Genomic DNA, 13,148 nt, shown 5'->3' with positions numbered 1-13,148 from the left:
AGTTGGGGTAAACGTCGAGACGATGACAGCCGTCAAGAGACCACAAATGGAATATATGGCGAAGTACATAAAGTTTCTCCCCTTTGTAAACCTCTCTTCAAAGCTGTCGATGCCCAACACCCCTCTGAATTTTATATCAAGCTTTTCGTTGATCTCGCCCCGTAGCTGTGTTTCGAGGCTACGTATGAAACCCTGTTGAATTCGACCTCTGACGATGGCGGTAAAAATCGTAGCAGCGATAGTCACTCCCGGTACAACGAATGGCGAATGGTCTGGAGGGGTGGTAACGATAGGTTGAGCGGAGATAGCCCACGTCAAGACGGAAAAAAACGCCCAAAACGGCCAAAATCACCGTGACGTCCGTGATCCATTGTAACTTTGGAGGAGACATTCCAGTTTTTATGGACGTTTGGGTAGCTAGAAGAATGAAGAATGAAGAATGGAGAGGGCAATTGGTCTCTCACTAATATGGTAAGAGTCTGGTGTGAGCAGGAGTCGCGTTGATAAAAGCTCTGTGGTTTTTGCTTCTCCAGTGAAGCATGGGAGCGTTGACAGTCACCGTGTGCCAACATATTGGATTCGGCTACGGTTAAACAGCAAATCGGAGCCATTCTTTAAGCGCGATAAGGTCATGTTTGCAGCGGCGATGGTCTCGGTTTTCTGCTTATGGCCTGCCAGGCTGTAAGGGAGGGTGAGCTAAATCAAGGTGGCCTCGGAGAAGGATTCGAGGGGTAATTAAGGGAGATACTGAGGGTCGGTACGAAGTAGGGCACCAAGTAATAGAACATCCACCCAGCCATCATTGGACATGTCGGTGCTCAGCTCTTGGCAATGCGGGTGATGCCTTTGCTATCAGAAGGCGACGCGCCAGCCCTGCCCAATCCGTCTCTCTCCAGTCCTATGAAGATCGTTCAATGCAGTTGCAAAGTCGGACCTCGGCGATGTAGATACGTCAAACGACGATGTCGTGCGTTTTGGCAGGAGTACGAAGGCTAGTTCGATCGCTGGAGTGGATATGTCGCGCAACTGTCACATAACTTTGGTGGGCGTCGTCCCCCTGGTCGAAGGCGATTCGACCATGCGGAACTTGGCCAGGCTGCAGCCCGCTCGTGACGCCCCGCCCGCAGCTTTACGTGAATTTCGCCAACACCCATTTCAAGGGTACCCGGCACATTACAAAGCATTGAGGTTTTTCCAGTATTCCGATATTCATAGTGAGACGGAACATATTTCAAGAGAGCCCAGCCTTCTTGGTGGCATGAAGCAGAATGGCTGGCAGCGAGGGAAGATAGCCTGGCCTACCTCCCTTACCAACGCGACGGTGTTCGGTGTCCCCTCCCATGCTGCAGACTGGGGTAACATGTGCCGTCGACACCAAAATTAGAAGGACACCAATGGAATGTTAGCATTGACATGCTCGCTACTCCTCCAGTCACAAGACTCGATATGATGGGGATTTTTCTGATTTTATCGTAGTTTCGGCCTACCAGTTTTAAAATTCTTGGTTTTGGGGAAAAGAATACTGATGGGGTTCTTCTTCGGGTACCATTGTCCTCTTGTTCAACGTGTTAGTCATGATGCTGATTGCCAAAAGCTTGTTCTTGTGAGGTGGTCCCGATGCTGATTGTATTAAGATGCCAGTCTATCGTATAATAAATAAGGAAATTTTTCGAGCACTTGCCTCGACTCTTGAACAGACAGATTTCGACTTTGCTCACCTTGTTCACCAGGCCGACGCAACCCTAACCCTAACTTTAGGGTCCTGTTGGTTTGGACACGACGTCTATATAGAGTCGCGCTTTCACGCTTTTATTGGGATGCAAGACGGGTGCTTATCGATAGCCTAAAAAACAAAAAAAATACTTCGAACAGCCGGAAGTTCATAGTGTTTGCACTGTGTAGTCTGCCGGTCCAAGTTCGCCCATTCTGCCAATTTTACGCGCACGGAGTCCCCCAATTAACGCAGCGTCTGGCACCTGGCAGGGTCCAAGTCCGAGTGCACGCTACGAAGTACAATTGCACACTACTATTGCTTAGGCCCGTGCCTCTCAGTCCGTGCGGCTTCCCCACCGGAAAATCAGGCTGACCTGGCAACCAAACCCCCTGCAGTTCGAGCCCAGCCCAAGCCCAGCCCACCCAACATCCACACACAACCCCAGCCAACCCAGCCAACCCAGCCCCCAATTGCAAACTGAATTTCACACGCGTTTTTTGTGCTGTGCGAAGGCTGGGAACTAGCCAGCATTCATGTGAGCGTGATAATTTGTCGTCGCCATCGCCATCACCGTCCCAAGTCGTCTCTTCCTCTCTTGTCCTTCTTCCTCTCCGACACTATTCCCTTCCCCCTCTCCTCCCTAGCGAAGTCTCTCGTTTCGGATCTTCACCCGCGACTCCCCTATTCTCCATCGATCTCCACTTCTTCGCTGGCAGTGAATCCACCCACCCGCCACGAGAGCACTGACGTGGACGAACGTCGAGCGACTCTGCAGTCAACACCGCCCGCGTTAAACCCCTCTCGCGGCTCAACCGTAACCCTTACTCAGACGCAGACGCAGACACGGACACGACCAAAGAGCAAATCCAAAACCTTTGCTGCAGCGCCGTCAAACGTTAAAGTTCTCGGCGTTGACCTTGGACAACCAACCCTTGTTCTCGTTTTTCCCTGGTTCTCGGAAAACCACCGCTCTCCCTACCTGTACGTTTGCCAATCACGATTTTTCTTTCAGCGACAAGAAAAAAAAAATTAGAAGGAACAAAAATAGACCCCCCGGTCGAGACACGTCGCTACGAAAATGAATATGCTGGGCTCATTCGTTTCGAAACAATCCGCTTGATTATCTCTCTCATCCTAACGCCGTCTTTTATTTTTTTAACCCTCAAAAGTCTACACAAAACTGCGATTCAAAGCCACGATGGCGTCCGGCACCGATCCTGCGCCGTCGACCGTGAACGGCGTCATTGACGCTGATGCACCGCTTTGCTCCATCGAAGCCATTCCCGCCACTCCACCCGAGACCGTCGCTGTCCCAGTGCCTTTACCATCCTCCCAGGTCACCATACCCTCTACCGAAGACCCGGGCTCGCCAGTCGACCCCATCGCCTCTTTTCGGACGGAGGTGAACGACGACCGTGCCGATGCCGATGCTGATGCTGCTATCATTCCATCTTCCCTGACTCCTCCGCCCTCATCACAAGTTCCTAGCAACCCTAACGCGAACACGGTGCCCGTGGCATCTACCTATCTCACAGCGTCGCAGCGGTCGGCGTTGTTTTCCCCCCCCACAACCGTCGGGAGGGCGTCTCGCCCATCAGCAGCTGCGGTAATACCTACCGAGTACGTAGTGCCCAGTCCGCAAGAGGTTCGCGATGCCTCGGCCGACACTCTCCGGGCCATGATGCAGCAGTCCATCGCCGAGAACTCGAGGCTGAAGATGGAGGCGGCTCACTATAAGCTGCAGCTTAACCTGCTGTCGCTTCAGGCTGGTGAGGATGCCAAGCGGGCTGCTGTCGAGCAGGACATGACGAGACGCGAAGTCGAAGCTCTGCGCGAAGCCGAGAACATCCGACAGGCACGGAGAGAGCTCAGCACTGCTACGGAGTCGACTCGATCCAAGTACCTCCAGGTAAAGGCCCTCTACGAGGACGCCGTCGAGGAGATTGACCATCTGGAGAGGAAGCTCAAGCTTGCGAAGAAGGTTATTCAGCAGCAAGAAGATGAGATTGGCCGGTTACGCGAGGACCGCCAGCAATTGAGGACACGCATACGCGAAAACCGCGAGCACTTTACCATGCTGTGTAGCCCCGGTGGCATCTTTCACAGCGCATTGACGCCCAAAGCATCCATATCTACATCTATGCACGCGCAGCAGCAGCCGGGCAGGGGGACGCCTAGACAGACGCCTAGAGGATCTTATGGAAGATCGGCGCAAGAGCCCGACCAACGCCGCTTCGACGCTCTCCTCCAAGTGCTGAGCCAGGAGAATAACAGCGCCCCGTCCACCCCGATGGCTGTGTACCACCGCACGGCGCCTCGCCACCAACCCCCCAAGCATACGCGCAACGTCCAGTCGCTTTCATCGCTACCCACAACGCCCACTCGTATCGGCGCCGGCGTCGGCGGCAGTAGCCTTGGCAGGAGTGATGGCTTACTTCCGTCCGTCCATCTCGCGCCCCTAACGGAGCCCCCGCGACGATATACCGGAAGGAGACTGTTGCCGGACTCCCCGCGCCGCGGACATGGCTACGAAGCGGAAGCAGAGCAGCGCCGCCGTAGCCGGGAGAGCACAATCTCGGTGCCGGATAACGAAGAGCTGGCTCGTCAGGCGCTCGCATCCGTGCAAATGGCCACGTCTTCGCTCTCGCGTTTGTACGGAGGGACGGCACCGGCGGTGCACCCTCGTGTCGACGAGAGGGAAGCCGAGGAAGAAGAATCGGATGTGCCGCAGAGCCAGGCTAGTCTCACGGCATCGCAGATGCTTCGCCGCGACCCCAGGCAGAGTTTCGAAGTTGAGGCTGCCGCCGCGGTGTCGCGAGATCATGGTCTGCCCTCACTGGAGAGTGGCGGCAGTGGCAGAACGCTGCTTCCCGGTCTCGATCGGAACGGGGAGAAGCGCAAGTTTAGCGGCATGATGGTGAATAACGACCAGCCGCCTCGACGGGAGCCGTTTCTGGGCAGCCCGACGAAGAAGGTGAGGGTTGGGAGTGGTCTGCAGGACCCTGCCCAGGTTGGGTTAGGTATTAAGTATTCCTAAAGAAGAAGGGGTTAAGTTTCCATTGATGGGGATTGTTTCCCCCCCTTTTTGCTTTGCTTTATTTTTTATTTCCATTTTACGCATTTTCTGTTTGGCCTCTCCATGAAAATTGGTTGTTGCTTTATATACATTTTTTGGCGTTGTGCTTTTTTTGCCTTTTTTGCTCGGATCGGATAGTTGCACATCTGAAGCGCTGAGAGCTCCGTTTTTGCTTCCGGGGGGCATAGACTGTTTTACACTAAGTTTCTAAGGGGGGATGCTCCGTTTTAGTTTGGGTCTTGGCTTCGGCTTGGTTTTAGGGTCATCGGGATATGTGGGCGCGATGATTTATCGGAGGCTCGGCATTTCCTGGGCGGAAGAGGGAATTGTACCAGTATGATTAGCAACCAACGACGGCGTCAAAATGAAGAGGAGAGCCCGGGAAATGTGGTAGCGAGTTGTTCGTCGGTGTATCATTATGAATTCAACTCTTCGAACTGGGAGATTTGATCTTTTTAAAATCCTCAACTATTTATCGTAGGATTTAATCCGAGTACCCGATGGGATTCCCTGTCTGTCCCCTGTGAAATAGAATTCGTATAAAACTGTGTAGAAATTTCCAGGTTTTCCAGGGGTCCTTCTCCTATATCCGATGGACTCTCCCGCCTCCCGCCCCCTTTCGGCACCAGCCCAGTTCGATTGCCGAAATCAATTGCCTGCCAAAGCGAAAGCCCCGGTTTCGCCCCCCACATCACCTCCTCCGACCTCGTTTTTTGCTGCATTTTTGCTTTGCTGCTTTGGACTGGGGCAGTTGGCAGTTTCCTTGATTGGGACCGGCTTCATTCTTAAGCCGGTCGGTGTCCGGGATTTGTTGCTGTGACTCTTTTCTCTTTCTTCCCTTTTGTTCAATTTCTAAATTTTCTTTTTTGGATTCTTTCTCTATTTTTTTATTGTATTTTTCTGTCTCCGGCTCGATTTGTTCTTAATATCAGAGATCGGAAGTATCTATAATCTCATATTGCCGAAACAAGAGCTATTGAGATTGATACCACTCCCAGCGCCACTCACCGAATCCTCCCCCGTAGAGGACCCAAAAAAGACATCAATAAATAAAAAGAAAATTAAGAAAAAGACACCCCTCAAAATACCGCCAAAATGACCCTCGTCCGCGGCCTCTCCAACATCCTCGCCAAATCCCCCACCGACATCGTCATCCTCTCCGCCCTCCGCACCCCCATCTGCCGCTCCTCCCGCGGCCACCTCAAAGACGCCTTCCCCGAACAGCTCCTAGCGACCGTAGTATCAGCCACGCTCAAGCGCAACCCGTCCCTCCCCGCCTCCGCCATCGAGGACGTAGCCGTCGGCGTGGTGCTCTCCGAGCTAGGCGGCAGCAAGGCGGCGCGCATGGCTCTCCGGCACGCGGGGCTGCCGAACTCGTCGTCTTTGTACACGGTGAACCGCGCGTGCGCGTCGTCGCTGCAGGCGATTAATGTGCTCGCTGCGCAGATCCGGGGCGGGACGATCGAGGCGGGTATTGCGGCGGGGATGGAGAGCATGACGCGGAATTATGGGAGTCGGGCTATTCCGGTTGATTTGTGGCCCGAGTTGAGGGAGAGTGAGGTTGAGGATGCGAGGGATTGTATTATGCCCATGGGTCTGACGTCCGAGATCGTCGCGAGCAAGTATGGCGTTTCGAGGGAAGACCAGGATGTGTTCGCCGTCGAGTCTCATAAGCGTGCAGCGCGTGCCCAAGACACGGGCGCCTTTGACGAGGAGATCGTCCCCGTTACCACCCCCTACCAGGAAGTCGACAAGAAGGGCGAACCCGTCGGCGAAAGCAAAATCATCACCGTCACTCGCGACGACGGCGTCCGCGCTGACGTCACCCTCGAGAAACTCGCCAAGCTCAAGCCCGCCTTCAAGCCCGACGGCGCCAGCACGGCGGGTAACTCCTCGCAGGTCTCCGACGGCGCGGCCGCCACCGTCCTCATGACTAGGAGCCGCGCCGAGGAGCTCGGTCTCGCGGGGAGCGTCATGGGCAAGTTCGTGACTGCCGTGAGCGTCGGCTGCAAGCCCCAGGAGATGGGCATCGGCCCCGCGCTGGCGATTCCTAGGCTTTTGGAACTTACTGGCCTTGAGACGAAGGATATCGGCAGGTGGGAGATTAATGAGGCGTTTGCTAGCCAGAGCTTGTACTGCCTTAGGGAGCTCGGCTTGGAGGAGAAGTGGAAGGATGGCAGGGTGAATCCCGATGGTGGCGCTATTGCTTTGGGACATCCGCTTGGTGCGACGGGTGCGAGGTTGGCGACTACGTTGATGCATGGCATGAGGAGGGATGGGAGCGAGTTGGGTGTTGCGAGCATGTGTATTGGTACGGGCATGGGTATGGCTGGTTTGTTTGTTAGGGAGTGAGGGAGAAAAACCAGAGTGAGATAGAGTGAGAGGAGGCTGCTGGTGGTATGTGTCGATATTCCCTTTTTCTTTTTTCTTTTTTCCTTTTCTGCCAAATACCAGTTTTATAGATCCAGGGGAAAAACCCAAGGCAAGCAAGTAAATAAGCTTGATATTAAACATTTCCAAATTCCTGGAAACGAAAAAAAGTATTAAGGTTATTAAAAGGTGTATCTCGCCAATAATAATAATACATATCCACACATCCCTGGTGATATCGAACAAAAACACAAGGTGATATCGTACACAAGCAAAAAGAAGAAAGAAAACAATCTCTCCAATCTAAGTTCTTGTCCTCCTTATCCCTAATCCAATTCCTCCAATTCTTCCGCATCACCCCCTCCCACCCTCTGCCTCCAAGCAGCCGCCTCCCCAGCGGGAACCCTCCCCCTCAACCACCTCAGCGTCGCCTCCGTCCCCCTCTCCAAAACGCTAAACCTCGGCACCCGGAACCGGTTTCCCATAACATCGAGCCTCTCGATTCCCCCAGGGCCGCCGAGCAATCCGATGCGAGGGTTTAGATGCGCAATGTCGTTGTTGCTCGCGTCGACGATTCTCAAGCCCCGGATGGCCTCGGGGTCGAGCTCGATGAGGTGGTTGTTGGCCACGAGGAGGACGGCGAGCTTGGGAAAGAAGCCGCGCAGGCTTTCGGAGGGGAGGGCGGCGACGCGATTGAGCGAGACGTCGAGCTTCTCGAGCTCGGGCGCGTTGAGGTGCGATGTTAGCGGGGTCAGGGAAGTGATGTGGTTCGATGCGAGGTTGAGTTCGCGGAGGGAAGGGAGCTCGAGGGATTCGGACATGTACGTCTCACCGACGAGCTGGTTGTGCGCTAGGGAGAGCGCCGTGAGCGTGTCGGCGAAGAAGGACAGGCCCTCGGGTAGCGTGGCAAAGAGGTTATGGTGGAGCTGCACCTCGTTGATCCGGTGCTCCGCCGCCACCTTGGAGCACACGACGGGGTGGAGAGTCGACGAGCTGGTGCTGGATCGGTCGAGTAGTCCGCCCACCTTGACGGGCCACGTCTGGTTGGACAGAGTCTGAGCACGGCACCTCACCTGGTTGGAGAGGGTGCGGGCGCGAGACCTGGTCGGCGAGTGAGGTGCCGAAGTTGGTGGCGTGGCAAACTCGTCAAAGTCAGATGATCGACTCTCCTCGTCGCTACCAGGCCGGCCGGGTCTGGCAGGAGCCGGAGTCGAGGCGGGAGCCGGAACCGACTGAGGAATGTTGGCCACCACAGCGGGTTCCGCCGCCTTGGTCTCTTCGAAGTGCGCATCAACAACAGTCTCCGCATCGCCTTCATGATACGGCGGTGGCGGTTCCAGTCGAGCAGAGAGGATGTCCTTAAGCTCGTCTGTGGTGATCGAACTAAACTTCCTGTCCCTTAAAGGATTGCCGGTAATGCGGAGCATAGCAAGGTTATCCATGCGAGCAACCTCTGGCGGAATCACGCGAATGTCGTTGCTCGAGAAGTCGACGTGTCGAAGCCTATCCAGCGAGGTGAAGCCCTCGGGAATCTCGGAAATGCTATTCTCATCGGCAGAGAGCGTAACAAGGCTGTTCCAGGAGCTGACGTCGGGCAGCCCTTGCAAGCGGTTCATCGACAGCGTAAGCTGGTGCAGCGCCGGCAATCCGATGGATCGGCCCGGCGCGACGATCCGAGTAAGCTGGTTCGACGACACGTCTAGGGTCTGAAGGCTGGACAAGACGGCCACATCGGCGTCGATCAAAGTTCCGGCGAGTTTGTTGCCTCGCGCCACGAGCTCCGTCAAGGGAAGTTTGGCGAGGATTTCAAATGGGAGAGCTACGAAAGCGTTCTCTGCAATATTGAGGATGCGCAGACGTGATACCCTGTCCATGTCGGCGGGAAGCTCGGAGACCTTGTTGCCGCGGAGATCGAGAATCTCGAGGTGTTCGAGATTCGAGAAACTGGGAGGTAGGGCGCCCTCGAGGTTGTTGTTCGCGAGCTTGAGGTCACGTAGTGCAGAAACCTGCGAGACCACCTCCAAGCTGTCCATAGGGAGCAAGTTTTGAGACTACTTAACTGTTAGCTGCGTGAAGACGCACAAGACATGTATAACAGTCACAAAATAGAAAATTAGCCAGACTACTTACCAGATTTAAAGAGGTCAGCATACTGAGCCGGCGCAATCCAAGAGGCAGAGCAATCAGTTTATTCCCATGCAAATCAATCATCTCCAACCCTCCAAAAATGTTGCCCGACCCTTCCTCATCACTCTCGGCAAGGTTCTCCGGATCGACATCCGGGAACGCCGCATCGGCGATAGTCTCAAACTCATTATCAGCAGCAACGAATCGAGTCAGGTCCATGCTCTCGGCCCAATTTCCGCCGTGGGTTCCAACAGACTCGAGGTCATACATCTTCATGACCTCCTGGGGAATCTCCTTCAGTCCTAGAGCCGCGATATTGAGTCTGCCGCTCGTACGACCGGCCTCGGCGCGTTGCTGTAGAATCTTGGCCTGGGATCGATCGGATCGCTTCTGATTGAAGGGGTCATCCGTCAACACGGGTTCGAAGCCAAAATCGAAGCCGTGCTGGATAGCGTTCACGGGGGATTGTTGATGGCCGTCTTCTTCATGCTCGGCCACGACCTCTGGTTCCTTGACGACATTCTGTTGCTTCTTGGCCGCGGCGCGGGCTTTGGCGATCTGGTCACGCAGAGCAGCCGAAGATTTCCTACTCCTTTCGGCGCTAGGGCTGGGTGCGGGTTCGGGGTCGGGGTTGGGGGGAGGTATGGCTGACGTGGCCCTAATGGGCTTGTTAGGAGTAGTGGATACCTTGCGGGGAGCAACTGAAGGTCCAGCGCCTCGTGCCGCTCCGCTGGGGGACTTTTTGACGAGCAAGCTCGAAGACGGCTTCAATCTCAGGGGCTTCGACGCTAGAGTCCCAGTGGGTGATAGCATCTGGCTCGGCATAGAATGTTTCGTGGGACTTGGACTCCTCTCCTGCTCAGCCGCACGGGGTGACTCCAGCGTCGGAGCTCCCTGTGTAAGTGGGCTCGAGGGAGACCGCATGGCTTGTCCCCGTAGCGAACGGATGCTAGCTCGTGGCTTGGGGGCCCTGATGGGCGTGGCGTCAATAGTCGGGAGAGGCCCCTTGTATGTATTCGTCGCAGTCCGGAGCTGCGCCTCTGCCGGGGTCAAGTTCTGATAGCTATCCTCTCCACCGGAACTCGAGCTTGGGCGACTAGCCCCTCGAGAGCCGGGTCTCCGCGAGCCATCAGAGTTGTAACTCGAACCGGGCCGCGAGGCATTACTAGACGCTCTCGATCGCGATTGTGGCGTGCGTTCCTTATCGAAGAAAGCAGAGGGTCGCTTGCTCAGGGCAGGGGACGACGGGATCTGAGACAAGGTCTCAATGGTTCGCTCGGATAGGGAAGGGCGCGATGCCTTGCGGCGAGGTGGTGTCTCGAAATTGGGGACATCATCCAAAGTAGTAGTGGAGGGTCGGCTAACCCGCCTCGTAGCAGCAAGTGTGCGATCCTGCCGTGCCAGAGTAGCGGCTGAAACAAAGCCTTCGCCAGTTCGTCGTGGCTGGACGGCACTGTATCTCTTGGTGGTGGTGGTAGCGGCAGGAGTAGCGGTCTCCTTTCCCGGCTGTCGAGTCAAAGTGGCACTAGCAGCCCTTGTGCTCTGTCGCTTCCCAGGGTCGGCGGTGGGCTTTTTGGCCGGTGGCTGTTGCTGATTCAATCGCGAATTGGACGTCGCCGTGCGGAGGTTAGGCCTTGACCTCTCCTGTCGCAACTGGGGTTGGTTATTCGCAGCTGGTTTCGTCCTCCGGGCAGTAGTCGAAGTCGTAGGGGAGCTCGCGGTGCTCAACCGTTCCCTCGAGGGGGCCGGTCGGATTCTGGGGGCAGGAATCGAGGGCTCCGGAGCATTTAAGCTCTCTCGTGAGGCTGTAGGACGGAGGGAGGCCGTCCTCGGGACGGGAAGTCGGGAGACGCGAGGGATGGCGCTGGCCCGAGAGGGCACAGCTTGACGGTCCTTCTCCATGGTGTAAGGGGATGTCTCGATTTGTTTGCTTTAACCTCCGATGGAATGTGACTAAAGATTGATGGTGTGTGGTGTGGTGGGCGCCCGCACGGATTTGGTGCGAGTCCTAGCGTTCTTAGGAAGGGGCCAAAGGGGACGCAGCCATTGATTGTATGGAGAGAAGGGGAAAAGAAGGAAAAGGCTTCTTCTTGTGCTACAAGATTTGATCTGAGTAGTATTGAGATGGAAAGTTTATTTTATTTACTCGGGGATAAAGTATCGGAAGATGGAGAGATCTGGTGGAGATGGAATGTTGGATCTGGAATGAATTAGTGAAAAAGGGGGAAGCTGAGCTCCATAGCAACAAGGAGAGCTCACGAGATATGAGATTGGAAAAGTCAATAAACGCGACGCGGTGGAAAATACTTCACTCTGGGCAGGGATCTTGAGCATGTGAGCTCTCTAGCGTTCGTGTTTTAGCGGGTTTAGGGCTGATGTCATCTGCCATTGTGAGGAGAAGCCCAGAGGGTCCCCAGCAATTCTTCGAGTTTATGGTGACAATGCCCCTGAAGCCTTCGCGATTCCATCCCCTCCCATCCTCCTTGACAACATTGATGTCTTTCAACGTCTCCCGCGAAAGATGCAACGAAAGAAGCAATATCATCATCAAGCGATGAAACCAGATCTACATCACCTCGCGACATCACCTAGAAACAGCTCCCAGAGCTCGCCAACACAGAGACGTCCCGGCCTTAGAGGTTCCATGCTGGCGAAGATGCGCCCATTCCACGATCACTACCTTTTGCAACCTTGATGCACTTGGATCGAACCCATCGCGAGCGTGAGGTGGTGGGTGATGTGAGCTTTCCGAAAATATGACGCACCTTGCAACTTTGGCTAGGTTCTGCGGACCAACCGGGTGAAAAACTTCACGACAACTTGTCACACGAGACAGTTTGGCAAGTGATTCAGAAGAACACCGAACTATATAAGCCGGGAGCTACTGTACGAAGTCTAGATAGACCATCCCGTGCCCGAAAGGAAGCACATCAAGGTTTCTAAGGTTTTCTCTCCTTGTTGGCAGGTCCTAGCCGTGATCTCCTGCTCGATCTGTTAGATACCTGTGCTGTTTCTGGCAATGCTGCATGGCCAGACCAGGGCTGTGGGCATCAGTTTTTCCTTGCAGTCTTCATAGGTTTTGGGAGCTGCTTTCCACCATAACGTCAAAATATGTGTACCTCAGCAGTTCGTCTCAACTTCACCACGAAGTAGATCCGGTCCATAAAACATTGAATCCATCTCCACTCCCTCACCCATGCTCGCCTCAGCCCAAGCTAAACTCCGAAAGCACTCCACAACTGCCGAAACTGACATGGTTCCATCTCCTTGTTGGTCATCATTGGATAAGAAACATAGGGTAGAGCATTTTCTCCGCAGAGCCACGAGACATATAAAAGTCAAAATTCAAGTTAGATAATAGCTTATGGATGGTTGAACGAGACCTCGATGTCGCAGGCTGCTCGGGGCCAAACAGAGTAAGGAGGCGGGGTCTCCTGGCAAGTGAGGGTGGTCTGGCCGAGAAAGACCGCGTGTGTGTAGGTATGCGAAGTCGGGCAATATAAATGTTCAAGTTCGATGTTGTCTCCGAATTAGATACTGGATGCGGGTGTCGGTGAAATGCACAAACAGACATTCGAACGGCATAAGTTTTCACCGAAAGTCTCTCAACTCCGGGATAGACCCTTGATTCAACAGGCATAATAAAGGCAGGCTCAGATTGTCAAATGATGAGCCTCAGAACCAAGACGCCGGGATACATAATAATGAAGAATATTAGTATTCATTCTTGTTCTCGTATCACCAAGAGTGATCATCTCGACACGCCTGCTGTCATCCCTGTCATGCAGGGCGCCCGGCTATATGTAGAGAGATTCCAGCTCTTACAGAGTACTTGTAAATCCAAGATTGCCACATTTAAGA

At 54.5% G+C, this 13,148-nt stretch overlaps 1 protein-coding gene and 2 pseudogenes across 1 annotated transcript; 2 read left to right on the top strand and 1 right to left on the bottom strand.

Annotated features, from left to right (window-relative positions):
• Positions 1-2,912: 2,912 nt before the first annotated feature.
• Positions 2,913-4,751, top strand: SAPIO_CDS9112 (annotated as a pseudogene; the record flags this gene model as incomplete).
• A 1,134-nt stretch (positions 4,752-5,885) lies between these two features.
• SAPIO_CDS9111 lies at positions 5,886-7,142 on the top strand (annotated as a pseudogene; the record flags this gene model as incomplete).
• Positions 7,143-7,486: 344 nt separating this feature from the next.
• Positions 7,487-11,189, bottom strand: SAPIO_CDS9110 (Conserved leucine-rich repeat protein; the record flags this gene model as incomplete). Its single annotated transcript, XM_016790592.1, has 2 exons — positions 7,487-9,211; positions 9,291-11,189. 2 exons carry the CDS (start codon positions 11,187-11,189, stop codon positions 7,487-7,489), a joined length of 3,624 nt encoding a protein of 1,207 aa, XP_016639895.1.
• Positions 11,190-13,148: the final 1,959 nt, after the last annotated feature.

Source organism: Scedosporium apiospermum (genome assembly GCF_000732125.1).
Source record: "Scedosporium apiospermum strain IHEM 14462 chromosome Unknown SEQ_SAPIO_0132, whole genome shotgun sequence".
NCBI classification, from domain to species: Eukaryota; Fungi; Ascomycota; class Sordariomycetes; order Microascales; family Microascaceae; genus Scedosporium; species Scedosporium apiospermum.
The sequence above is the reverse complement of the archived record's forward strand: the minus strand, read 5'-3'. Positions and strand labels throughout refer to the sequence as shown.